Source organism: Acanthopagrus latus, chromosome 11 (genome assembly GCF_904848185.1).
Source record: "Acanthopagrus latus isolate v.2019 chromosome 11, fAcaLat1.1, whole genome shotgun sequence".
NCBI lineage: Eukaryota > Metazoa > Chordata > Actinopteri > Spariformes > Sparidae > Acanthopagrus > Acanthopagrus latus.
In genome coordinates, this window is record NC_051049.1 from 16,859,001 (window position 1) to 16,886,993 (window position 27,993).

At 41.7% G+C, this 27,993-nt stretch overlaps 1 protein-coding gene across 2 annotated transcripts; it reads left to right on the top strand.

Moving 5' to 3' along the window:
• Window positions 1-388: 388 nt before the first annotated feature.
• ankrd13c (ankyrin repeat domain 13C) lies at window positions 389-27,842 on the top strand. 2 transcript variants are annotated; one of them, XM_037115602.1, is made up of 14 exons: window positions 393-508; window positions 596-1,073; window positions 2,909-2,950; window positions 9,208-9,312; window positions 15,122-15,207; window positions 16,940-16,985; window positions 17,967-18,033; window positions 19,260-19,404; window positions 20,416-20,547; window positions 21,322-21,483; window positions 25,124-25,203; window positions 25,590-25,688; window positions 26,039-26,139; window positions 26,303-27,842. In XM_037115602.1, the coding sequence occupies exons 2-14, from the start codon at window positions 698-700 to the stop codon at window positions 26,431-26,433; spliced, it is 1,572 nt and encodes a 523-aa protein (XP_036971497.1). In that variant the 5' UTR covers window positions 393-508; window positions 596-697; the 3' UTR covers window positions 26,434-27,842. The 2 variants fall into 2 exon arrangements, with proteins under 2 accessions (XP_036971496.1, XP_036971497.1); XM_037115601.1 differs by having other exon boundaries at window positions 389-1,073.
• The last annotated feature ends 151 nt before the right edge of the window (window positions 27,843-27,993 follow it).

The following is a 27,993-nucleotide window of genomic DNA, read 5'->3' on the forward strand; positions in this document are numbered from 1 at the left end:
CTATTTAAGTAAAAGTAGCAATACCATAATCTAAATGCATTCTAAAGACTTCAAGTAAAAGTTCTTGAATCTAAATTATATTTATGGAAAAATAAATAAGTAACATCAAATGAAAGTTAAAGTAGCTAGTATGCAGAATGATTGTTGTCAGTTTTGCATTGAGCTAATTTGAGCTATTTAGCTAGTTTTTGGTGGACCATCTAGTCAATGTAACACCTACAAAACGTTTAAATAGTGTGTCAACTCGTGACCACAAAAGCTGTGAAATATCCAAGTTACTCGACTTTGTACTTACGTACAGTACTTTCCCACCTCTGCTGCTGTATACAGATAAGTACTGGCTAGTGACCGTTAGTAACCCCTTCCTGAACTCTCGCGATGCTACGAGGCGGAAGACATCAGCCGAATCTTCCGTACTAGTCAACTGGAGCCGCTTATGTTGTGCTGCAACCAACGGGAGCTTTGGACGACAGGAGGAGAGCGAACTGTTTGTTTTCATAGTGAACCGGTGAACAGAAAAGTGTACTTTCTTCAAACGATCGTTTCTACCCGCCCGGTGGAGAAGTAAGTGTTTTTCATGTTGTGCAATTTACAGTGTTTGCTTGAAGACTTCCAACGGGCGAATCGCATCAGTTCGCCCGGAGGGTCATCGTCAGCGACGACACCCTCTGCTCCGTCAGCGTCGACTGTTTAGAAAATGACCGGAGAGAAGATCCGCTCCCTGCGCAAGGACCACAGGCCGAGCAAGGACGAGGATTTACTGGAGCCGGACGAGGAGGCTGCCACCGGGACGTTCACCGCCTCCAAGACGAACAACAAGAGCAGAGCGAGTAAAATCTTCAGCAATCACAAGTTAATCAAGTCGTCAACCACGCAGCAGCAGAACCAACAGTCGCAGATTAATGCGAACACCAACACACTGTCAACGTCGGATGTCATCGATGACAATAACAAAAACCCCATTATCAGAACCGGGCAGGACTTTCCGGTGCATGAATGTGTGTTTAAAGGAGATGTTCGACGCCTGTCTTCGCTCATACGGACGCAGAATATCGCCCAGAAAGACGTCCATGGTGAGTCTGACAACTGCTCTATCTCGTAAAGGCAGGACCCCCCCCCCCCTAAAAAACCCCATCATGATCTACCATGATCTCGGTGTCCATTGCAGCTTAGTTTTAGTTAGCCAATAGGCCATCAGTCCCCAGCAGCACTGGAAGTAGGCGAGGCTTTCCCTTTTAAAGCTTGTGCAGCTGATCCCCAGTATGATGAATAGTTTGAGTGCACCACACTATGGTTTCTGTAATTCCAGTGTTTTCAAGTTAACAGAACACAAACTAATCTATTGGAATTTCCAGATAAGCCCTATGTGGTCAAATCAGTGTGTTTGTGGATGCTTTACAAGACTTAGGGAGGCTGAAAGGACCTGTTCTGTGCGGCAAAGTCAGATAACACCACAGTTCCCAAAGAAACAACCCCTGATCTAGCAAAACGTTAAGATTGGTTGGTCAAGTTCACGTGCCGAGACAAAAGATGGCGTGCAGTCCTGCTCAGTGTCAGCACAGGAATGTGGTTTGTCCTCAAATCAAAGCTCTGGCATGGTGTGTAACCACAGCAAGGTGTCAGACAGGGCACTTGCCTCTGGTCCTGTTTTGGAACAGGATCCTGTATTGTTCAGAGGGTTTTGCCTGTCTTGTTGAGGGTCAGTATGGCTCAGTGGCAGCAGTCTCTAGTGTGTTTACTCACACATAAGTTTTGCTTTCACTTGGATACAGGATAACGTCGCTAGAATCAGTTATTGTGTTTACATTCTGATTGGCAGTCAGAAGAATATGACAACAAAAATAAAGCTTTATGATTACTTCTGTTCTTCCTATTGGCCTAACATGAGCAGTATGGCCTACTGTTAATCGTTACAGTGGTTTCTCACTTTGTGCACCAGTAGTTCTACCAAGCCATTCGAAGATATTGGTATAGTATTCCAGTTTTTTCAGTTGTCCAGTGTAATTGGGCTTATTATTGATTAATCAGACAGTTATGCAATCCTAAGACAATAATTGGTGTTACATTAAATTAAATTTTCAACAGGGAAATGCATTAAGCCCTCAGAAGCTGGAACCATTTACTTTTGACAGTACTTGTCTAATGAATGGATAATTTCTTTTAAAAAAGAATGATGACTAGTGTCATCAATTAATCCCAGAGACCGATATCTCCAAACTTCAGCTGAAAAACACCCTTTTCTGCACCATGTACAGCGTTTGAGCCAGTTATGAATTAAGTAGCTTACCCAAGGACACTTCACTGTTTGGTAAAAGACCTACGATGTCTTAGCAGTGCGCAGAAGATCCCTGTGTTTGTGCCACTGCCCTACCTATAACATTTATTATGACACACTCAGAGGGACTGCTAGCTGCTTGGTCTCCAGCTAGTATTTTCACTTACATCAGGGTTTTCTATTGGGTGGGCCCTCTTTACTATGGGTGCTTGTCCACTGCTCTTCCCCTGGAAGATAAGCCTGCAGGAGCTGACTGGGCAGTTTGTCTTCCTCTTGAGGGATTTTCCAATGCTTATGAGGCACATTTCACTATGCTGGGAAGAAAACCTGTGCTTCTCCGCACCTGACTCAAATGTTATTTTACCAGTCAGTGTTTACTGTTAACAAGCCATGTCCCTGTCAGTTAAGTGCAGCTCATTTCGGGGGGTTCAGTAGGTTAATAGACTATAGTAGTGCTTGTCATGGTAGGGGAACACACAATAAGCATGTAATTCGCATATCACCAGGAATTAAGTGGATTCTGCCTCCCAATTTAGACATTTAATTCACCCAGAGTGTGACAGCCTCTCACCTCTTACTATGAATACCAAAGACTGCCAATAAATTCTGTTTTTTTTCCCCCTCCTCCTATAGGAAACACACCGCTGCATCTCGCTGTCATGATGGGGCACAAAGGTGAGTTTAATGACGCGCTAGTCCATGTGGTCCATGGTTGACTCTCTCTGTGTGTCTCTGTGGCTTTCTAAATGAATGCTCTCCGTGGGTTTGTATGTCTTCTGTTTGTGTTTGAGTTTATTTGTGTGTGTGTTTCCGTTTATTTTCCTGTCTTTTGTGTGTGTTCATTTGTCTGGCTAAGCACCACCAGACATTTGTCACAGATCACCACACAAATCCCAGACGGCAAGATGCTCATGCATGAATGAAGAGGTTCTGTTTATGGATTTTTGCCTGGTGAAAAAAAGCAAATTTAGCAAGGAGACTATTTTCCTCCTTTTTTCACAGATGTCTTTTCTTCAGTTTAATACATATGTGAGTCGTGCCAATCAAAAAGTGTGCCAAGTTGTGTATATATCCTAGAATAACACTGAGAACAAATAACAACAGTTTGGTGTGCATGATGAATATCAAGACTTTGTACAAACATTTTTCATGATTTTGTCTTTAGCCAAATTGCACCAACCAGACTGAAAGCATGTGCATTAAACATTAATGCGCTGCCCCCCGTGAGTCGATGCTTACATTGAATTTCGCAAGCAGGCTTTAGGACATGGTACTGAAAAATTAATCCCCCTTTTTTCCAGCACACACTCCCAGTGAACAGCTCAGATAGAGTCACTCGCACTGCACATTCACATTTGTTTAGTGTCTGTCATTTGAGCATGGGTTTCAATTGATTTCACATTTGCAAAGTTCAATTCCTGTCGCTGGCGTGAAAGCCCTGCCACTGACTATTGGTATTGGAGTGCTGGAGTGAGGTGGCGGATGGGACGCTATGGAACTGATTGTGCTAATGAGGTTGCCTATCTCTTGCCTGAGCTGCTAGCTCGTCCTCCAGGGATGCTCTGGCCAGACAGGCTCAAGGAATTAGATCATAGAGTAGTCTGGGTGTGGCTGCTGGTCTGATGGGATGGATAGGACAAGGCTTTCTTTGTGTATGGCTGAGTGTGTGTGTTTATGATTGACCTGACTAGTAATGGGAGTAATGCTCATCTGTAGTTCCTTAGATTTTAGATTTTGTTATAGCAGAGGTCCAAAACTTCCTTGCAGATGAAGAAGCTAGACTGTATTTGTCACTAACAGCCAAATTGGAGCTTGATAGAGTCCTTATTTGTGATTCTGCCATTGTTAACTAATGAAATATTGAGAAGGAGAACTGTATTTATATGCACATACATTCAGATGCAAGGCTAAATTAACATTTGTCCAGAAAAAAACAAAACACTTACCCTCTCTTTAAACTACACCAACTAGGCACAGCACATCCAGGCATAATACTTTGTCTGCCACTGTTATGCAGATTTTTTCTTTCAGAGTTGCCAAAAGTTTTCAGGGGAAATGTTAACAGCTGCTACAGCAAAAAAACATTTGAATCATTGATTCATCTTACAGTTATTTTTTTCGGTTATTCTTGGATTATAAAATGTGTACTATACTGACAAATACCTATTGTACTTTTCAAAGGCCACGCTCAAATCTTCAAATGCTGTCTGACCAGCATTCCACAGCCCAAATCCATAAGGCTTAACATGGAATAAAACAAGCTATAATAGTATGTTTTTGGAGGAACGCGGCTTAGTTATTAAAGTGCAGCCACACAGTATGGAAAAAAAATCATTCTATGATTATTTTTAACAGATGTTACAATGACAATATGATTCACGATTACAGGGAATAACCTTTTTTTGCATCACAATATTCATCTTCACTGTAAAAAAAAAAAAAAAAAAATCTCTCTCTCTCTCTCTCTCTCTCTCTCTCTCTCTCTCTATATATATATATATATATATATATATATATATATATATATATATATATATATATATATATATATATATATATATATATATATATATATATATATATATATATATATATATATATATATATATATATATATATATATATATATATATATATATATATATATATACCAACATCGGTAGGTCAAGGCATCTCTGCAGCACTGCAGTTCTTCATCATAATGCTGCTTTGTCACACAATTAAATGCCTCAGTCAGAAAATCCCAGCTTCTATGATTTGGATATTACACTTGTCAATCACCTAATTGATGAATCAACCAATTGTTTCAGCTATTAAAACACAGGGAAAGTAAAAAGGTGATAAAAGTGAATAAACCCAGTGTGTAAGTATTATAAATCCTGAACACATTCTCTGGAAATTGAAACTAGATGTACACTAATTACTGTATTTATGCCCAGTTTCAGAGGAAGACAGTTTTCTTCAGAAGCCCGTTTCGTCAAAGGACAGAACATGTTTGCTAGTGGTTGTGTTATCTGTTCCCATGGCCACAGATATAAAATCATATTTCAGAGACAGTAGATATCAAACAAGTGGGTGTTTTTAGCCAAGGTGCCATTCTGGCGAGGTTTGCCTTCCTCTGAAACGGCACATCAGGCAACTTTTATCTGATTGTCGTCAATGGGGGCGGAGGGGCGGGGGGGCGGGGGGGGGGGGGGGGGGGTAGTCAGTTAAATTGAAAGAGCAGATTAGAGTCCCACTATGTAGATTAACAACCTAGCAAACCAGGTGACGTGAAATGGCATCAGTTTTTCCCCCTGAGACTGTGACGATGTGTTCCTTTAACTCCCATTTGATTTGGTGTGCTGAGGAAGTGATCAGTGGCGAAGAAGTGAGCAAAAAAGCCAATTTATAGATGCACTCATCCTCGATCAGACGGGGTGCTGATGGTGGGGGGTTTTAACAGCTCACAGAGCCTCTTAACAAGTGCCCCATCTGTAGCCAGTGCACGTCGTGAAGCATTAGATTAGCACTTTATTTTCTCCATCCCGCTCTGCCTCATTCATTCCTCTGTTAAGAGTTGTGACTCGGGCAGGTCCTCCATACAGATGCTGCACATGCAATCAAGACCCACAGGGAGACGTCCTTTTGTCAGTACTTTCATGACTGCGTATTGGATTGAATTGAGCGGTACACACCAAGGCTAACGAGCTCTAGGCTAGTTGCTAATGTATCCAGGCAGCCATTTTTGATTTGATTGAAATTAATGACCTGCAGTGTGTTGATTATTCGTTCCCAGCTTACTACAAGTAAGTCAGAAAGAAACGCATCATTTCTATATTCACCAAATTTGTATGACAGTATATCATCACTGAATTTTATTTGTTGATTGTTTAGACCTTGAACACATATTTTAAAGCACATGAAGCAGATAGTATAGATGGTCGGACAAGATGGTAATTCAAATTGCCACGAGTTAATCCAGTCTACTCCGTGTACCTGAAAGCCTGAAGCCAAACCAGAAGCTAACCAAGTTTTTAACCAAGCAAGTTTGCCACTGAGGACACATGGCTCTTCTCTCCATAATCATGTAACGTATATCTGCTAAATGTTGTTTTTATTATTATGCAATCATTGGATTAAGCGGGGTGATGTATAGGTCAGAGGCCTACGGGAATGCGAGGCTTATGTCAGGAAGCGAGCGCCGTCTGTGTCTTCTCGACAACCTCTGTGATCAGCTGCTCAGTCCAGGCACACATCGGACTAATGCATGAACACAGAGGCTGGCCTTTTTGTTCGCTGATGTAAAGCTCTTTGTGAGGCACTCTGCAGTTACATCCTTCCTCTCTGGTGCCAGCACAGCTTCTTTATTATATTAAAAAATGCAATATGGCCAGTATTAGTCAATCTTTCTGAAGCGGTCAGCATTTGGATGCAGATCACGTCGAGCAACACTTTTTTTTTTAAAATAAGAAAGCAAATTCAGACTCGTCATGAGCCCAGTCTTTGATCCTCAGCTGCTCCCCTGGTGTGAGCACGATGACTTCCCATTGGCCTTTTTTATTCATTTTTTTTTATTTTTCTCTGCTTTACTTCCACCTTAAAGAAAGCTGTGCATTAGAGACATGGTGTTGCCTTTTAATTGCTTTTGTGAAGAATATAGCCTAAATGCCAAGGGTGCTGTCACAACAGACCTTTTTATTCCTCCTGCCACTACTCTCTTGGGATGGCCACATTTCTCTTTGTTGTGTGGATAATATGTTTAATTAGGTAGAGTTTCAAAATGTGTTCCTCTCTGTCATAAAGAATGTATGAGACCCTGGCCTCTCTCTCATTAAAAAAACATAGTGAGTACGTGGATCAGAGGGGTGTTGTGGTATATTAAACCATGTGACAAGGCAGCTATGTGTTACCTGCTTCTGGGCACCAGGTTTGCTCTGTGACTCCGCCCACTTGAGGCAGGTTTTTTTTTTTTTTTTTTTAAATAACTTTTCATACTGATGAGAAACAAGTCTGAACATGAGAGCAGAAACCGGTTTGCTTTTGTTTAAATGACTAATTGCGTTGACTCAATGGATTCCAATGAAAGAGGCTATACCGAGAACTTCTATGAAGCTTTTACCAGCCTAAATGAACGCTGAAAATAAAAAAACTCTAATAAAGTTTCTGTCCGTCACGTGAAAGCCCCTCAAAACCACTCGGCAGCAGCCCGTTAGCAATCAGCCTCTGCTTTGCATTCGAGTGGTTTGTTGCTCACAGGATCGTGACTACTCCGGCCCCAGTGCTGGGACAGAGCTGCACAGACGCCAACATCATAATGAATGATGTCACGACCAAACTGACAGCTGAGCCGGAACAACGGGCTTCATTTTTGGCGAGCTGTAGTTAGTTGACAGGCTGCCCAGAGAGTGAAGGGATTTTGTGCCGCACTTACTGCTGATCTGGCCATAGAAAGGGGATGAGGCTCTTTGGCTTTTTCCCCCATTGTCGGAATACAAGCAGAACAAGGAGGGTGAGACCGAAACAGTTACCAGAGGACGTCTATATGCAAAGTTTCACGATATCGTCCTGTGAATCCTCATTTTAGAGCAGTATGGACTAAAGTATGATGCTTGCTGAGTCTTGTGTAACTGTAGGCCCCATATGTCACTTTGGTTAATGGGTCAACTGTCATCTCAATCCTACACACAATCTGTCCCTCTATAACACCGGGATTATCTTTATATGGTTGAGATGAAGCTGCAGCAAACATCTTTAGTTTGAATAAAACATGTTTATAGTGGCCAGTCAACATTCGTATCAAATTTACTGCAAAGTTGGGAGAAGGTTTGTGATTGAAGTGCAGTAAAATTAAACAGAAGCCACATGCGGCACCATTTGTGCAGGACAAGAAAAACAAAGTACAGCCAGTTAAATTGTCCACAGTGTTGGCGTGGAGTAAAAGTTAGTTTATTAGGCTTTTATTTGTCAGTTTGATTTCTTTGCTCTGTATCGTAACATTTCATCCAGCGTGGCAGATGTGTGGCATCAAAACATCAGGAAGACACACAAGGAAGAGCTTATTCACCCCTTACCGTTTGTCCTTTTAATTAAAGGTCAATTTTGCCTAATAGCACATCACATCTTCTGTCCATCTGTTCCTCTGTGTGTATTTTTGCCACTCTTGTTAGCAGAAAACAAATTACTTATTTCTTTTTCTGTCTTTTGCTTTTGATGTTTCCATTCAGAGTCTTGTTTTGCGCTGGTCAAAAGTAATGGGGCTGCATTTATCTTTTTCTGCTGCATCCTTTTTTTAAACAGAAGGCAGCATTAAAAATTTGAATGTGGACAGAGGAAAAAGGGCAGTTAAGATGTTGCTTCACTGTTTATCTATTTGTTGCTGATGAGCCTGCATGCAGCCCTCTATCCCTGGGCAAACCTGTGCTTATTCCAAAAAAAAAACCTAGAGTGAAGACTACAAATAAACCGACCTTTGTTAAGGGTGCACCTACTGTTCCTGAGTTGTGTTTGAATGATATGTAAAACTGTTCCCCTTTCCTCTCTTGGGCTGTGTCTTTTGTGTGCATATGTTGAATATATATACATTTACCTTTTATTTTGCAGAATGACCTTATGATTTACAATTACTTATTTGATTCTTTGATTGTTTTTCACAACAAAAAAAGATGTCCCATCTGTGATGCAATAGAAAATTATTATTTTAAAGTTTAAAAATATGGTGATGACCATCATATCGTGAATCACATTTATGCTGGACAGGATAATTCTGACTTGACATTTTCAAAATGTGAGTACAAGGCCTGTGATATACCCAAGTTCGTGAAGAAACATTGTATGAAAAAAAACACCAGTGATCAACATCATACAAAGTGCAAAGAAATTAATACTGAATTATTACACATGCATGGAGTGCAACTAGATAAAGTTGTTCCGTCTTCCTTTCCTTCTTACAGAGTGTGCCCACCTGCTGCTGGCCCACAATGCACCAGTAAAGGTGAAGAACGCTCAGGGATGGAGCCCCCTCGCTGAAGCCATTAGCTACGGAGACAGACAAATGAGTGAGTATCTTTGGCTGACTTAAATGGCCGTTTAAAGCTCCACCACCACTGCTACATACAGAGATGTGGGTCACTCAGCTTATTTATTTACTTCCCGTGAGAAAACGGAGACAGAGGAGAGAGAAGGTGCGTTCAACAGATGCAAATCAACAGTTGCTTCTGCACATTCTTCCACGCCGCTGCCTCCGAGTGAGGTCACGACGCCGGCCTGCCCCCTTTGTCCCTCAGAGAGAGGGGACATTCCTCAAGGCCCTCTGGCTTTTGTGCTGCAATGAAAGGCAATTCATTAGATGTCTCGCTCTCTCCTCATAGGACGATTGTGATCAAGCCCCTGCCTCGCCCATTTTCTGCCCACGGCTCATAGTCAGAGTTTGATTTGAAATGCTTTTAATGCATTTTAAGCATTATATTTTCACAGTAGATTTAAATCTATAACTATTACTTGTATAAAAACATTACTGACATGCAACTGAAACTATTTATAGGTACTGGGTGCACCTTTACAGTTTGTTTTACCACTCATGAATACTGAAATTTTGGAAATGAGCATTTCCCAGAATTTACATTTGACCTATGTTAGGCTGTTTTTGATATCTCAAACTCTATTTTTACTCGAGAGGTACATTTTGTTCACCATCTATTAAAAGCTCTTGATGTGTTGGTGATGGGAACAGGAACACTTGAGGTTTGGCTCTATGTGGTGGGGCAGTGGTGAGAGAAAAAAAACACTGAACACTGAACCCTGAACACTTTCATACTGCTAGAAAACCACACCCAGGCTAAGATGGAACCAGTGTTGTGAACTGACATTGACATATCACAAGCATGTGGGGTTTTCTAAAAAAATAATAGTGATTCTTCCAGGGTTTTCTAAGACATTTGCAACCCAGAATCCCTGAAGCTAGAAGAGTGGTACATTTTTCTCTAACAACATGTGAAGTCACTCAGAATGAAGGAGGTTGGAGTTATTAGCGCAGCCACTTGGCACCAACACTCAGCAATCGTACAGGGAAGCAGCTTAGAGTGTCTCCATTGACTGCATCCTCTAATTAACTCCCTAACGCCCCTCACAGTACCAGGTTTACAAGTGTGTCTATTGACTGAAGCTTCTCATGAACTCCTGCAACACCATTTTTCTTCTTCTTTCTTTTTGCCCTACTGAAAAAACTTGCAGTTTTGCAGTCTCTATTCACCACTGCTGTTGCATGTTAAGTGTGGTGAGTGTGTGAATGTTGTTTGAAGACAGAACACATCTGACTGACATGCAGAAGCTGAGGCAGGTGGAGGGGAAAGCTGTTGTGCCGTTAAAGGAATTCACAGCTCTTGATAACAAAACATGATTTAATCTAAAGGTTTTTCTTTTAAGTAAAAAGTGTAAGCGTTGAAGTTTAATTGTTACCCTACATTGTTTAAGCACAGTGCTGACTGTCAGCCAAATGTTCTGTTTTCACAAAGTAGAAGTCATTCTTTTCATTGTTAAAGCAGCTTTGGTTCTGGATACTGTGAGGCAGAGGTGCACCAGGTGTGGAACCAAATTAATAGGGATTTAAAGGCCTTTACAGGGATCCAGGTTGTGACCACTGTGGTCACACTGGCACCAAAGAAATATGTCATTGACCTCACTGGTGCTCCTGAAATAAAACATTGCATATTTTAAACACAGTTTGTTGTTTTCTCTCTTTTTTTGGCATGAAAAATGGTGCACTGCTGTTCAACCTGTCCTCGGTCATCAGATGCCTAATCTGCAGTGTTTTGTCTGAGAAAATTTTGCCATGGCGACAAGTGGTAGGAGACAGAGAGGCAATCTAGGGATTGGAATTTTTTGTTGCATTCGCTGTGATTCATGTTAAGAAAAACAGCATCATGGTTTACAATCATTGACCCAATGTATTAAATGGTATTGTATTATTGGGTGTACCAAACTAGGCACTGGTGCACTTAAATTAAAAATTAATGTTCATCAGTTTTAAAGGTTAAAACTTTGGAGCCCTGCTGTATGTGACGTTGTTCTGCAAAGGCGTAAATTCACCGGGACTATTTACTTCTCCTGGATCTGGGCCAGAGGAGTTTGTGGGCCAGAGCTTAGTGGCCGAGCCTGAATCTGTCTGCTGATTCAGGAGATCGCTAGACAGGTAGAGGCTCGATCTGCTGGCAAACAGGAACAGTAGGTCAGTCTGCTAATAAGCTGGCAAGAGTGGACTGCACCTTCTGTTGCGCTGAAGTAAAACTGTTGTTTTTAAAACCCTCTTTGTGCTCTTTCATGTCGCTCCAAGGAACAGCCTCTGTTGCGACAGCTGAGTCTGCACACTGTAAAACTGACACATTTGGCCTTCAGTGCATAAAGGTTTACCTGGCTGCCATGGAGACAGTAAAGGAGAAAGGTGCTGAGGGAAACTGTGACTGTTTTTCCTATTCAGGGCAATAAACGTTGAGTCCTTTACAGACTCAGCCTCACAGAGCCCTGCCCAGCAGTTATTTAGTACAAGCTGAGTCAGCATCAGTCAGGAGTCTGTGAGGGAAGTACAGACTGAGGAGCTTTGATTGTTTGATTTACAGTAGGGCAAATGTCCTTGCCCAGAAAGCGCTGAAAACAACACAACAAGGACATTTTTACACAGTTACAGAGGTGTGCAGATTTCTATAGGAACTGTCGGATAAACAATTTCTTGAATGAGATCAAATTCAAGAAACATCCATACTCTGCACTCCTGCTGAGTTATTTTTAGAGTCACATTTGTGACTAATGTCCACTGATGTTGACCCACATCTGTTGTGATTTGATGTCACCTGATTTTTCTCACTTCAGATTTTTCATTTGAACAAAGAGGCAAAATGTGGCTCAGAAATAGATGTTGTCATGTGTTTTGTTCAGTAAGAGCTATTTCTGTCCACAGTTGCTTTCCACTCACACAGCTGTAATTTCAGTTGAAGGAGTTTGATTTAAGGCTGCCACATTCACTTGTGTTTATAAGACGGGAAACGGCACACTTGATTAAAAGGCACATCGGACCATACATTTAATTTGATGAAATTTTGGTCTTGACATTATTATTATTCTGTTTTTTGCATGACTGTCGAACAAGTTAAAGACTCTGGTTTTGTAAGGTATCAAAAGCTAAGCTTTTTTTTCCTTCTAAAGGCTGTGGCTAACCAGGAGTGTCTGGTCTGTACTTAAAACAACTCAGATCAGAGGAAAGTGTGGCGGTGACACCATTTTCCAAATTCAATTTTCGTATTTATTTCCCCTGAAGAGCAGTGCGGTTAGGCCAGGTAAGATGTTACTCTGTAGGAAATCATCATCACCACCATTGGCCAGGGTTTGATTTTCACCATTTCCAGTCAATTAAGCCAAATTGGAAAATTTGTAAAACACTGTTGTTGGAGCCGAGCCTGTACTGGAGTCCTCTACATTTGTAGTATTTGACCTCCTATAGTCTAATACTTCATAGGTTTCATAGCAAAGTGAAATCACATTTGCTTTCCATTTAAAACCTACTTAAACAATTTTTGAAAATAACCAAGAATTAGATAAAAAAATGAGAATGAAACAATAAATCATTCATACTTCCTTGAAAGCTGCTTGTGATTAAATGTTTTATCAAACAGTAAGAGCTCTCTTTCTTTAATCTTTTTAATGTGGCAGTTTTGAGCCTTTTTAGATGTCTTGTAAAATTAACTGACGCCTCTGTAAGTTTAAATATTTGAAACTATATTCAGACCAACTGTTTGCTGCCCCTGCCCGCCTCTTCAGCTCTATTCCACTCTGCAGCGTACCTGTGTCAATACCGACTGTTCTCACACTCCCGGAGACCCGCCAGCAGGACTCGTCCAGTTAGATCCAAGGCCTAATTGTTAAGTAGTAGCAGTTTGTGGTGATGTGAATGCAAACTTGTCCTGACTCTGTCTCTTTTCATTAATGCGCAGTGGTGAAATTACTGAGATCACTCGCCTAATTAATGCCAGGAAAGTGCCCTAATAGGTATCTGGGTGAATTAGCGCCAGCACGGAGAGTCAGTTTGGGTTAGTGTTAAAGCGGTCGGCCCTGTGTTGGCTGGGTGGTCTGTGTGGGCAGATGGTGAGTTTGTAGTCCTTTCCCTGTCCTGCTGAGAGGCGGCGAGGATCAGGAGGAGCCCCATCCAGAGCTTGTCCGCACTCATTAGGCAGCCGGGCCACAGAGACACCCTTGTCCTGGTCTTGTGTCTGTACTACTTGCTTACTGTTGAGCCCTCTTAAATGCCAGTAAGACGATATGAACAACAACATGTGTGTTGATGTGTGTTGTTTAGTTATATTAATGATGGTATTATATGCCCAAATTCCTGTTGATATGTAGGTCAGTCAACTGTTATTGCTGCTTCCATTAGTTCATAAGTGGCACAAACATGTTGTCATCTACTCCCCTTCTGGCCTCACCCAGGCACCACAGTTATGTCGGTGAACAGCTGATGCTCCAGTTCCTCTTAAAAACAGCAAATAGACGCTCGCTAGTCGGGCGTGGATCCTTTTTCCCTCAAGCCTGCTTTCTTTTCGCATAAACAAGCAAGTCTCCTGCAGTCAACAGGCTAAAGAGCCGTGAATGCTCCTTCATCGTACCCGTCATGCTTAAAAGTCTCCTGCGAGTGTGTTTCTCCCGCAAGTCATTAAGGAGGTTAAAGGCGCAGTTCGTTAGCAGGCAGCTCCGTATCTGCCAGGCTCGGCCCCTTTGAACTTCCTGGAACATTTTGATCCCTGCAGGCGGCGTGCAGCAATTGGCGCAGTGCTGTTGAGAGTGTCCCATCTGGCTCCAGGAAGTCAGGATACTTTATCTGTGAAGCAAAAGTCATCGTTACTGTGAACTGTGTGATCTTTGCCCTCGGCGTGTCTTATTTTTGATGGGATTTGCATAGTGAGCCTGTTTCTAAGGCAGCGGTGGTGACTAATGTTATATTCATATGGCAGTAGTGCTGTACCAGCCTTTTGTACAACTTAAACCTCACAGTGACACAGGATTACCTTTTGTCATGTTGTAGGGGAAAATAAGTCAGAACAATCACATTGCATTCACTTGTACAATCACTTTTGGCACTTTGAGTATTTGTTTTTGTCTGATGTGAATAGTTTAAGAGCTGGAGCTAATGATTATATTCATTGTTGAGTAACCTATTGATTAGTTTCTCAGTGTTTCCCAAAGCCCAAAATGACATCCTTTAATACCTTAAAATGTATTGTCTGTGACCTAAAAGTGTTTAGGTTATTGTCAAAGGGGGGTAAAGAAAGGGGTAAATATTCACATTTAAGAAACTTAAGTGAATCTTGACTTGTGTTTATCGTTATTATTAGATTATGGATAGCTAATAAGCTGTGCCTCTGTTTGTCTCAGTCACATTTTGACTTTTAAGGTAGATGAGGGGGCTTTACTCAGAAGGCAGATGCTCTCAGAAAAGCTCCAGATGGAAGAGAGAAGCTGAGAAAAAGTTCAGTGTTTCCAAAAGGCCCCCTTCAAAAGATGTATTTTCCTTGGCCAACTCATCACGATTAGGGAGAAAATTGCTTAGATGCCACGTAGAGAAGGTTTGCCAAAACGAGACCAACATGGTGTGAAATTAGTTTTTGGTGAAGAGAATAATTTTTTTTCTTCTTGGAGAAAGTTTAGTGGTGGGATCAGATTCAGCAAAGCAAGTTATTTGGGAAAAATTCACAGCCGCTGTGGGCATGAGACATTCCTCTAATAAAGTTGAAGATTTTTATGTGTGGAAAAAGTGACCTTATTAATGATGCTTTTGGTCCGACTGATGCTTCACTTCATCTCTCATTCTTCTGTGTGTTTCAGTCACGGCGCTGCTGAGAAAGCTGAAGCAACAGTCCAGAGAGACTGTGGAGGACAAGAGGCCCAAGCTGCTGAAAGCCCTGAAAGAAGTGAGCAGTCCCCTCTCTGATAGTGCTGCACATGATTTCTTGATGCCTTTTTTTTCTTGTCTGCTCATCAGATCTTCTTGTATCTTAGTTTTGTTGTCCCTTTTTAATCTCTTCTTTTTTCTGATTACCCATCTCTTCAATCTTCAATAAAATTGTAATTATACAGCACCTTTCAAACAGATCAAAATGCATTCCAAAGTGCTGTATACGTGTCCTCTAACAAGAAATGAAATTTCTTATTATGTGCACGATTAACGGAGGAAAACATAATGCTTCCAGCCAAAGCTGTTGCAGTTGCAGAGGCATTATGCTTTCAGTTTTTCCATCTGTCCATCCCAGTTACATGAACGTGACATCTGAAGAATATCTTGGGGGAATTTCTTCAAGTGTAGCCCAAAAACTGATAAGATTTGGATGGCTAAATGTCAGAGGTCAAGCTTACTATGATCTTACAAAACACATTTTTGGCCATAACTCAAAGTGTGTATCATCATAATATGATACACATGTTTGATAGGATAAGATGATGAAGCATCCTTAGTTGGCAACTAGTTTTCTTTCATTTGACTGAGTGACTAAACAACTGATTGCTGCAGCTCTACCACAAATACACAAACATCCCTTTCAGTCATCAGGGAAGTTTGCCATTCACAAATAACACAACAAATAACATTGCAACATTAGCAAAGCCTGGAGGAGGACACACCCACAAAAGACACACATCATCAACTAGTCAGTTGAAGACATGTTGTGTAAAGCTAAATTACATGTCACTGTGTTTTTGTGGCTGCCTGTTATGACATCACATGCGTACGCACCCACACACTCTGCGAACTTACAACTGCTAAGCGACGTGCTGTACAGAGCTGCAGTTATCCTTCAGGGTTTGTTGTGGCCGTCGGCCTGACATGATGCCACACATACACACTTTAAACATCCAGACGTACAGACCAATATAGAATAACTAAACAAGGAGCCTTTCCGTATTGTTGAACGTGAAGTTATGGAGGCCAAACTCGTGGGCGTCATCATCTGACTATTTTAGCTTCCAGGTCAGCTGTGAAGCAGCGCCACCCCCACAAGAGAGCAAGTGAGCAGATGTACAAGTACAAGACCAAAAGAGGCCAACTATGTAAAACCCCGTGTTTCAACTTAATTTAAAGAGGTCACCACAGTATAGGCAGTATAGGCCAGATTGTGTGTAATTGATGTCTGCGTGAGTTGTTTGACACTCAACCCAGCCTGCAGTTGAGGTGACAGGATGTCATTCCTTCCTGGATGATGTGGCAGAGAGGACATTTTTCTGCATCATCGTCTCTCAGATTACATAGCTCTGGGAAATGATGACCTCCTCCCAGCTTGACATCATTGCCAAATGCCAGATTGAGACCACCAGCAGTGATGAGATCAGAATGATTACCTCAAAGGACAATTAGGCTGTATTGAGTTGTGTCAGTCAGGTGTGATTTATTCTGGATGGGACATAAGGGCTCATGTTTACTCTTGTCCTGGTAACTGGAGGGTATTGGTTCAGCATTTTGATTTCTGTTCTGCAAAGATGTCTTATTTATTGTTTTGTGAAATTGGTTTCCCATTTTTCACTGTTTTTGTTGCACGCACAGGTGATAGCCACAAACAAATATTCAGCCTTGTGCGTCATAACCCGTTAACTCTGTCTCGTCCGTTCATGTAGTTTTACTTGTGATTGAGATTTCTTTGTCTTCTTTTGCAGCTCGGAGACTTTTACTTGGAGCTTCACTGGGACTTCCAAAGTTGGGGTTAGTCAAGCTACACCTTCTCCTGACTTATAATAGTGAGGTTGACAGAAAACATCATCGTTCACAGACATTTTCCACTCTGGAATTTAACCCTGTGCTACAGAAAATGTGATGAAATCTGTCAGTTTTAGTGTTTATCTGTGCCATGATGGACTTTGACTGTTGATGTGGCTACAGGCTGAAACAAACTCCCTTTGCTGGACATGAACTGACACACCGTCCTCTAACATCAGTGTCCCTCCCCGTATGACTATATCAGGAATATCTGCTGATACTAGAGGCAGCATATGTCCTCCAGTTGCGCTGAATTCACACATATTTTCTCCTTGTAAACAGTTTCAGAATACAGATGAAGTCTCCTGTATGACAGTAGTAAATGTTTCTGCTGCTGTTCCAGCTTCTGCTTAGTCTGCACAAGTCTGGCCCCAGAGTGTGTGAGCCAGGGCTGAGTCTGTGTACTCACTGTATCTTTGTGAATTATTGACATGGTGGGAAAGATTACGTAATGGATGCATGATAGTAACTGAATGTAAACAGGTTTGTGTAACAGAGTGTTTGCAAATTGTCATTGTGTAAAAGTGAATACTTGGATGCTGCGGCAGTCAGCTAAAATAATCTGTAGTTTTTTGAGAGCTAAAGATTTTTGTGCTCTGGTTTAAACCGACACCATCTCATGGACCTCAGGCCTGTTTAGCCTACATGTCGAGCTCTGCTGAGTCGGGGGAGTCACTTTTCAGTCCTTCACAGAACTATTTTGGACTGTTGAAATAGCTCTTGAGATATGTGCAACGATAGAAAAGCGAAGGAAGTTTGTTGCTCTCTGTTACTCAGCCTGACTGAGTTATTAAATATTTAGCTGCAGATCTACATGTTATATAGCACTTTACACTAAGGCTTTGAATATATGCTGGTCTTCATTATTAAGTGAGCTTTTCTAAATTTAGCCTTCACATGTTCTCACCGTATCTTTTCATGTTGCAGTGCCTTTGCTCTCCAGAATCCTGCCTTCAGACGCATGTAAGATCTACAAGCAGGGCCTCAACATCAGGCAAGTCCTGTCAACAACTGTAATGCCTTGAAGTAAAATGTGTGACGCTTGAATACAAAGAAAGGCAACAAGAATTTACTGAATTAAGCTTTAATTCTTTTTTTATTGAGGCACGTAGTTACTTTCAACACTCACTAATTCATCCGTCATCTTGTGCCACACAGAACAGCTTCTCCTCTTTGTCCCCTCTATCTTCCCCCCCCATTTTCTCCTCTCTTCAACCTAGTTTGGTTAACTAGAGTGTGAAATCAGTGCCTGGCAGTGAGAGGAAGCAGAACGGCAGTGCTTCTCTGCGCAGATCTTTTTTACTTCTGTGTTTCAATTTAAATCAGAGCCTCAGAGAAGAAGCTACAGTTGTGTGTAATGTGCCTCCCTTTTAGCTTGATTTCAAAAGGGCGTCAGCAGAAATTCGTCACACTCTGACGCTCGCTGACACACAGTCACAACAATGAATCTGCAGTACACTTTGCTGTGTCTCTTGGCCTGGAGGGCAAAAAGTTAACAGCAGGCAGCCTTGAGTTCAGCTCGCACACATGGGGCACACGCACATTTGTTCCTGTGTGCTTTCCTCCAACACATAAACAGATGCAGCTATATTTGGGCATCATAACATATCAGTGAAATCTGTCTGAAGAATGAACTCTCCGTGCATTAAAGTGTGTGTTTGTGTGCTCCTGTAAGAGATATCCTTGATGAGGAGCCTGTCATTATTCTGTGAAACTGCTCCTGGCTGCCTCATTTGGTAGTCAAAATGCCCTCTTATTATCCTGGAGTAGCAGGGAGAGAAAGAGAGAGAGAGAGAAAGTGAAAGAAAATAACTGTCACGGCAGGTTCATTGAAATTCTAGTGCTACAGTGTGTCACGGCTGTCATACTTACCCACAGCACCTACCACTTTGTGTCTGGTCTTTGCAGCAGATCACATATTCCCTTTGCTGTCATGGCTCATTCCCGGACGACCCAGAGACTCTTGAAATGTGCTGCTGGTCTCCCATGGCAATGATTACCATACACATTGTCTCTAAACTTTTCCGAGCAAACACGTGACATCCATCACAGTTTTTATTTTTTCTGTCTAACAGTTTTGTGTTTGCTTGTGTCATGCATGTGGCCAAGTTAAACTCAGCCTTTTCCTGCCACCCTCTGTTTCCTTTCCCTGTGTTTGGCTGTCTTCTCCTTTTTATCTGCCTGAAGTTCCCACGCTGAACTCCCTCTCTGTATTTATAGATTGGACACTACACTGATAGACTTCACAGACATGAAGTGTCAGCGCGGCGACCTCAGTTTCATCTTCAATGGCAACGCCGTCCCCTCCGAGTCTTTTGTCGTGCTGGACAACGAACAGAAGGTCTACCAGCGGATACACCATGAGGTGTGTGAGACACATGCTGATAAATGACTGAGAGACTCAAGCCTCACATGTGCCCCCTGAAGTTTATAATGTTCATTACAACCCCACATTTAATTCAGGGCTGCAGCTGACTGAATTATTTTTTATCATCAGCTAAACTGACATTGTTTTTCTCAATTCATCTTTTCTATTTGGTACAAAGGAAAGCAGAGAGAAGCGAAAATAGTTTGTTTCCTGTCTAAGAAACAGTTTTAGCTCTACTGCATTACTGAATTATTCGTTGAAAAGAACAACATTGAGGCCGTTCACATTTGGTATCAACATTCGTCCTGAGTGATCCGATTGCAAGTGTACACCTCATCAGTTCTCATCTGGCACTAACGTGTCTAGACATGCGCCTCATTTGACCGTTTGTGATTGGATCTTACTGCTTTGCTCTTTATTCAAAGGAACACGTACATCACTGGAACAAATAGATGTGATGTTTTTACACAAATGAATTAAATATCTTTCAAGTATGACATTTCTTGAATTAAAAATAAGGCCCACATAGTTAAGAATTTGTTGTAGACAGTGTTTTACTTAGTTTATACAGTTTCTCCTAACTCAGCACGTCTTAAAGTTGAGTGTTTTTGTCAGGGAGCCTGTGACTCAAAGAAGTAGAGCCTGTATTAGATACTGTCTACTGTATTTGTAAAATTTGACAAAATGTTTTCCTCTGTCATGAACTTAGTGTGGAGGTAAGAGGCGCTTTAGATACTCAGATGCAGCAAACATGCACTTTTCATAAGAAAAAAAGTGTGAGTGATTCAGTCTGAAATCCGTCTTCAATGCCTCTTGTACTAAGACCTGTCCACTTCTGATCAGATCACACAGGATACATGTTCATCCCCATTCTGGGCAAACTAATACTGCAGTTCTGCTATTCTCAAAGCTTCCTCTCTGCTGTCATGTTTTTCGAACAGCTTGTCATCATCCCTCCAGCCTGTGTTGATCCCTTTGTAGTTTCCTAACGCAGTCCTGTTTGTCCAGGAGTCAGAGATGGAGACAGAGGAGGAAGTGGACATTCTTATGAGCAGCGATGTGTACTCGGCCACACTCTCCACAAAGTCCATCACCTTCTCCAGGGCGCAGACCGGCTGGCTGTTCAGAGAAGACAAGACGGTGGGTGTTGTAGTTATTGTCATGATATTATTTCTCCCAGCTTTTCCAAAGTCAGCTGTGGGTCACAGGGGTTCACCTGGCCGTGGAATTTTCCCCCAGACAGAGAGTTGGGAATTTGACGAATTCCTAGGGGGAGGCAGGAAATGGAAGGCAGACAATATACAAGGACACAGATGTATATCAGAATGTAGTTTTTTGAGCGACATAACTTCAGTTGCAATATATGATGGTTTTCAGCCGGTCAAAAGGTACCCAGACGTTTGAACCTTTTACACCTTGTCTGACTTGAAAAAACAGCTTGGTCAAACCAAAATGGATTCTATAATTTAAAGTCCTGAAAGTGCTCTGTAATGAGAAACTCAGAGAGACTTTTATTTTACTGTACGAAGAATAATACAATCAAGTATCACAAACAAACTATACTTTGACAGATGGAGCTAGATTTTGTTGTTATTACATATTTTTAGCCTGATCTCTAAGTGTTGCTGCAGACTGTCCATTTTACTCATCAAGTTTCTTAAGCTACATTTTTCTTACCAAGCAGGAAAAATACAGAAGGAGTGAGGGAACCACTGTCACAGGTGACAGGCTCAGCGTTATAAAAAAGTTGTAATAAAAAATGCAGACAGGACAGGGAGCATGAAGGGCAGTGAAGGAGTTGTGTGGGTATTACTTTCTGTCTTCTTGCCCCTCTGTCTTTTTGTCATGTGTTTAAAAGGGAAATTGGTGACTGAGCAGGGGGTGCACTTGTCTAACTGTTTGTTCTGCCTCCAGGAGCGCGTGGGAAACTTTCTGGCAGATTTCTACTCCGTGAACGGCCTGGTGCTCGAGTCCAGGAAGAGACGGGAGCATCTGAGCGAGGAGGACATCTTGAGGAACAAAGCCATCATGGAGAGCCTGAGCAAAGGAGGGAATCTCATAGAGCAGAACTTTGAGGTGAGTCATGCAGTCGAACAAGGCTGATTCAGCGGTGTGATGGGAGTAGGCAGAAAGACTCAAGATTACAGCCCCCGTCATCATCACCCATGATGTGATAACTGGGGTTGTGGGGCCATCACATCACAAACATCCTGTCATAGACCGGTGCTTGAAATGTGTGCGTTTATACAATTACTTTACATTAAAAATCCACCTCGACATCCTTAAAAAGGAGATTGTGAATCTTTACCGATGCCTACAGTCCTGCTGTTTAAATGACTCTTTATACACTCGGTACTTCAAGGCAGCGTCCAGTGTCAACTGGTCAGGTTACTGTAAATTTAAGGGTTTCCACCCCTCTTCATTCTATAAGTTAAAGGAACTAAACTCACTTATTTTTTTTCACTTTGTGCTTCCAAAGTATCTGAAGAAGATAAAGAGGCAAATGTGACAGATGACAAGAAATGACAGCAGCTGTTTATCAGAAGCATGTTTGAACCATTTGCACACAGAGTAAACAATGGATGGATGGATTCTTTTCTTGGTATCTATTGTTGTAGGTTGTGCTTTGAGTTCAACTCAATAAATCAATGAAAATGAGACGCGCAGGGCAGGAAAAGGAGACTTTAGATGGGTTAGACGTCATGTTTTAGAACGTTATGGCCATAAAACTATCAACAGGTCATTTTTCTCCCTTTTTCAGTGGCAGCTTACTCACGTGCAGCTTCCTCTCTCCCCTTTCTCTCTCTCACTCTCTTCACACTCTCGCACACATAGAGATATATGAGATACAGGTTTGACGCCATTATTGTGTCACATCTACATCCCTCAGTTTATTTTCTTACAGGTGATGAACACAATTCTCTGAGCAGTAAAATCCCACCGGGAAGGGCTGGGTGATATGGCCTTATGGGAACACTGGAATATTTGTTGGCTGTATTGCTGTATCTAGATAATTAGAAATCTCTTCATAACCTCCTCCTAAATGCTAGGACTGTGTGACAAGATCAAATATTAAAACATCTTTTACCTAATACCTCGATATTGAAATTGCATCAATATTGTAGGGACGATTATTGGTATATCAACAGGTGTTTACACAGAAATGTTGAATCATCTTCAGTAATGTGAATATAATGAGTAAGTGGATAAAAAACAAGTATTACAACATGTAGAAAAACCTGGTAAGTTCAGAAAATGATATCCCTGTACTGTAATGCAGCCTTTAACACCAGGAAAAGACAACACTTATGCCATAACACAATTAAACAATATCCCAAATCTCCCTGGTTAATGTCGAAGTGTTTGAACAGCTGCTTTGTGACTCATCGCGAGTAACTTCCCCCGAAAATGAGAACCAGTTGGATCGCTGCGCTGTCGATGAACATCCTGTTTACTTACACCTGCAGCGTAACCACCAGTCCAGTCCTGAATCTGTCCTGTCCCGCTGGAACCTTGGGGTAGGACCCGAGTCTCAAACAAAATAAACCTCACAGTTCTCACTGCCGCATCCGTACAAAGATAAATCCTGTGGAAACAGCATGGACTTCCTGCCAGACTCTGTCCATCAACTTTGCATGGTTTATTGAAAAATTCCTGTCTGACTCCACGCTGTTGTGTCTTTGATGTTTTATTTGTTTCAAACATGAAAACAGACTCAAGCGCAGCCCCTTATCTCACCCCCCTCCTCATCCACTATGCATGGGTTTGTGTCTCAGCACTGCCACCTAGTGGGAAACGCTCTAAAGCTGCAGCTTGTTCACAGGGATGACTACCACCCTTCATCCCTTCACTACAGTATGTTCTAGAGTTTGCTTAGCAAGCCCTTGTCTAAGCACTGAGCATAAAGCTGGTCACACAGTGAAGACAATGCCTCTCAACACTCAATGGATGCCTTTTAACTGCTCGGTTGTTTTCTGTCCACTCCCCTTCATTCAGTGCTGGGCTTTGTCTCACCACAGTGTCCTCTGTTGTGTGTCAGTCTATTTACACTCTTAGAATCAGTGCCCACTCATGTTTAAAGTGTAAAAGCAGTGTTGTGTGTGAGCTGGGTGAGTGGGTGCCGATGTGGAAACAGTCTCTACTTCCAGCCCAACGGAAAATGATCCTTGGGGGTGGGCGAGAGCGAAAATAAGCAGCTGCTGTGACGTGGCTGTGTTTACCACAGAGAGGGAGAGCAGGTCAGCCCGTGCCTGTGGACACAGAGAAGCCAGGGGGGCTTTCAAACAGGGCTCGACACTATTGATCACATGGATGAAGGCTAAAACCCCTGGTGCCATGGAATGACGGAGGGGCAGGACCGGCATACCAGCAGATCAGGGCCTCTGCAGGCTGTGTGTACACTGTCCTCATCACAACAACACAGCAGAGCTGTGTGAGAGAGCGGGCACTTCACCAGGCCGCTGCCCATCGTAAAAACACCAAAACATTTCTGTGACGGCTGCAGCGTTAAATTTTCAGTTCTGTTCACACTGCAAACAGCTGACTCTGGGCACAGTCAGGTGTCTCATCATCAACACAAATTCTCCACATTATTCTGCCCTAGTTGCCTTATTTAACCACGGCTTACAAAGGAATGGTCAGCTGGTTTGAATCGATTCTGGGTTTTTTTTGCCCCTTGGCAAGAACAGTGAGTTCATTTTCAGAGAGAGAGGAGATTTGAGGAGAGACCGAAAGGAGCTCATCCCAGTTCTAATTCAGGGTCAGCGAGAGCAGATCTTAAAATACACTGTCACTGAAGGAGAACTCAGAGTTTATTCACAAAGGCAGAGGCAGATCCTTTTCCTCAGGAAACTTAGATCATTTGATGTGAGGAAACTGCTCCTTGGGTTTTAGAAAAAGGTTTCTTTTCTGCTGCTTTGCTGGTTGGCAGAGTCACGGCAGATAATACATATGATCAGAACGTCAGCTCTGATGTTAGCCTGAGCCTGAAAGCACTGCAGAGGAATCTCAATGAAGCTTCATATGGTTTTGCATTATAAAGGCCTCTTTTGATAGAAAACAATAGTTTCCCCAGCAGTCACATTTATAAACAAGCAGCAGTCCTTTGGCTTAGAGATCCACCCATGATAGATTATGAGATTGAAACTGATTCTCCTGATAATGATATGTGGGTTGTTTGTCTGCACACTGTATATAGGGATGGCTATATTTACTGTACATGTTCTGTTTGTCTTTCTGTTCATCTGTCTGTTAGTCCTTTATGCGAGGTCTTTGCTGGAGATGTTTTCAAAATGCAATTCAGTAGTGAAAAAAGTACTTAAAATATAAATGATGAAAAGTGTTCATCCTCCATCAACAAGGAAAACATCCACCTGGAGTTGTAAATTAAACAGACTGTATCTGTGAGGCCCAGGAAACCAAACAGGTTACTGTAGTTTAGTAATGCACCGGGGCCCTCTAGTGGCATGTGCTGGGATTTGATTTGTCTGAAGGAGTACCTAAGGATGGGCAAGATGAACGTAACGAGTCAAACTGCCTCTAAAATAACTCATCCTGAAGTAGTAAAAGTATATTGAAGGTTTTCTTGGCAGCTCAGAGATTCTGAGATAATCATTTTGTCACTTTGGACCTTTTGCTTCTTTGTGCATTTAATTGTGTGACTCTGCAGAAGTTCAGCATGAAATCTGACTTTTCCTTCTGCCCTTCTGCCCTTCAGCCGGCGAGGAGGCAATCTCTAACCCCCCCATCACCGAACACTATATCCTGGGAAGAATACATCACAGCTGACAATGGAAAGTAGGTGTCTGAAAAAAAAACGAAGGCTTCATTCTAGGGATTTTACTGGGAAAAAGAGAAATATTGTTGCTGTAATTCCTACATAGATTTGTCAATTAAATTTGTGATTGCCCCTTTTCTTAAGGAGCCATTATTTTAGTTACTCTCTACTCTAATTTAAAACTAATTGCGTCTCCTTCACATGCAAATATCTGAGTTTGAATGACAGAATGTTTTATCTGCGTGTTTCAGAATATGAATGAGAGAAAGCACAGCAAGTCACTTCCATAACAATAACTGAATTTCAAAACTATGACGCATATGGCAGATTTCTGCATAATAACAAGCTGCAGGCCTTCATCATGAGATGACATCCTGACAGACTGTTGTTTCTCCCTCCTCTTCAGAGCACCTCATCTGGGAAGAGAGCTGGTCTGCAAAGAGAGCAAGAAAAACTTCAAAGCCACGATAGCCATGAGTCAAGACTTCCCTCTGGGCATCGAATCGTGAGTCTTCCCTTTAACTTGGCATCTTAACTTAAAGCAGGCGGCCAAAACTCCCTCCTACTCTTTTCTCCTGGCATGTGCACAGTGGCGATACAGCGGGAAGTTACTGATTTTTGCAAATGATTGAAGGACCGATTATTTATTTTCATTATATTCATTAAGAACTCCGGCTTTGGTTTTGTCTTTCTGTATTTACATACACTGTTACAGTTCTATACTGTGTAGTTTAATTTCATACAGATATTTTTTAAAATCTGTAACCTTACCTTTATGTATTTCATCCAGAAGTGTCATCTGTCAGTAGTTGTCTTGTCTGTAAATATCTGCTGGTCTTTTGTCATCTCGTTCAGGTTATTGAATGTTCTGGAGGTGATTGCACCCTTCAAGCACTTTAATAAACTCAGGGAGTTTGTTCAGATGAAGCTCCCCCCTGGCTTTCCTGTCAAACTTGGTAAGCAGAGTCGCTTACAAAGTAAATATCAGCAAAAGATGTGTTAATTGAAAGGCTTTTTTTCTCCTGTTCAGCAACGAAGAAAGAAATAAAAAATGTTCAAAAGCACGCCTGTTAGATGTTTAAAGACTGAATTTGTCCTCCTGCTCATGTCTCTCTACAGACATCCCCGTCTTTCCGACCATCACAGCCACCGTGACGTTTCAGGAGTTCCGTTACGACGAGTTCGATGAGTCCATTTTCACCATTCCTAACGAATATAAAGAAGACCCCAGCCGCTTCCCTGATCTTTAACTTCCCAGCTGGAGCAGGAGACACAAGTGCAACAAGGCGACACAATGCTAAAAGACAAACTTTTTGAATAACAAAAGGAAAAATTGAGGGAAAAAATATCGTTAATCTTTTCTTGACAATTTCTGGATTCTATTGCACATCCCGCCCCCGAATACAGATGGCAACAAAACGTGGTTGATGTGACGGGACTAAAACGGCGCCGTAAGAGGTGACAGAGGCCGCAGTGGCACATTTCCTCATGTTAGTCAAGTGTTTTCAAGCGCAGCATTGCAGGTTCTTACTTTCACCTTCAGATTGAATCCAACAGCCAAAGCAGGAAGTAATTTGAAGCTGAGAGTGTGAAACTGTCATTAGTGAAGGCCAGTGAAGTTCAAACAGGTGACAGGAGAGCAGGTGAGTTACTGTAAACGGGGTATAAGTAGAAGACAGACAACCAGTTCAGTTGATGCTTTGTATGTAAGTATGTAAGTAATGTTTATAAAGGGAATGTTTTTAACTGACTTGTAGTAAAGCACTGATATGACTAAGTTACACGTTTGGGAGGAATTCCAAAAAAAAAATACCTTTTAGGTTCTTTATCCTGCTTAAATAGACTATAATAACGATGTGCTTTTTTTGTACACTCATTTCTTTAACATGGACACATTTAGTCATTTCTCCCAAAGATCTAAAACACTGCTAACAAAACATTCAGTTTTAAAATGTTAAGTGAAGTGGCTTCTTTCATAGGTTAAAAACCTAAAAATCAGTTTTTTGCTGAATTCTCCCTAACTCTGCACATTGTAAAAATGTGTGTGTGTATGTGTGTGCGTGCGCGTGTGTGTGTAACATTGATTTTCATGGGCATGGAGTAGCATCACTGAACTTTTGGGCACTATTTAAATCCACTACAGCCACTCACCATTCAGCAGAGTTTATACACACTCATCTTAATTCCTGCATTTGAAATTGCAATTTTTATGGTACCGCAGAGTTTTCTCTTTGTTTGTTTGAGTGGCAGCGGAGGAAGGGCTGATGTCTAAGCCTTTTGTTTCTAACTACACCTTTGTAAACTATGTAACTAATTGTAAGATCCTGCTAAAAGAAGAAAACTGGGGATTGTAAAGGAAGTAGATTTTAGGGAATGAATGGATGATGATGACATTTATGCCATTTTACACATAACAAAGACCGGGCTTTTCCCCCTGCACAGTATGTAAATACAGGTTTGTCTTTTATGTTCTTTGACTTATTCTTTGTGCCGATGAATTTAAGATGTCCTCTGCAAGAGGAAGAGTTGTGGTTTTTTTGTTTTTTTTTAAGTAGGGTCTTCATGAGTTCATTGGGGAGTTAATTGGTTTGTAACATGGTGGCAGTTGCTATTTTTGTACATACTTGTAATGTTTTAAAGAAAGAAAATGAATCTCCTAGTTCTCCTGTCATTATTTCACTATATGTGATGAATCTCCTCCAGATGTATGGAACAATCAATCACCTCCACAGGGTTAAAAGCACAAAGCACTGAGGTTCCTCTGGGAATGGATTCTGTAGGAGCCCATGAGGCGTTCACTGGACGCTGGG

What these genes read in the sequence shown, in the direction of transcription:
- ankrd13c (XM_037115601.1), top strand. Translation starts at nt 698, where the DNA reads ATGACCGGAGAGAAGATCCGCTCCCTGCGCAAGGACCACAGGCCGAGC. An exon ending in CGCCCAGAAAGACGTCCATG is followed by an intron (nt 1,074 to 2,908) that starts GTGAGTCTGACA and finishes CTCCTCCTATAG; the next exon opens with GAAACACACCGCTGCATCTC. An exon ending in TGTCATGATGGGGCACAAAG is followed by an intron (nt 2,951 to 9,207) that starts GTGAGTTTAATG and finishes TCCTTCTTACAG; the next exon opens with AGTGTGCCCACCTGCTGCTG.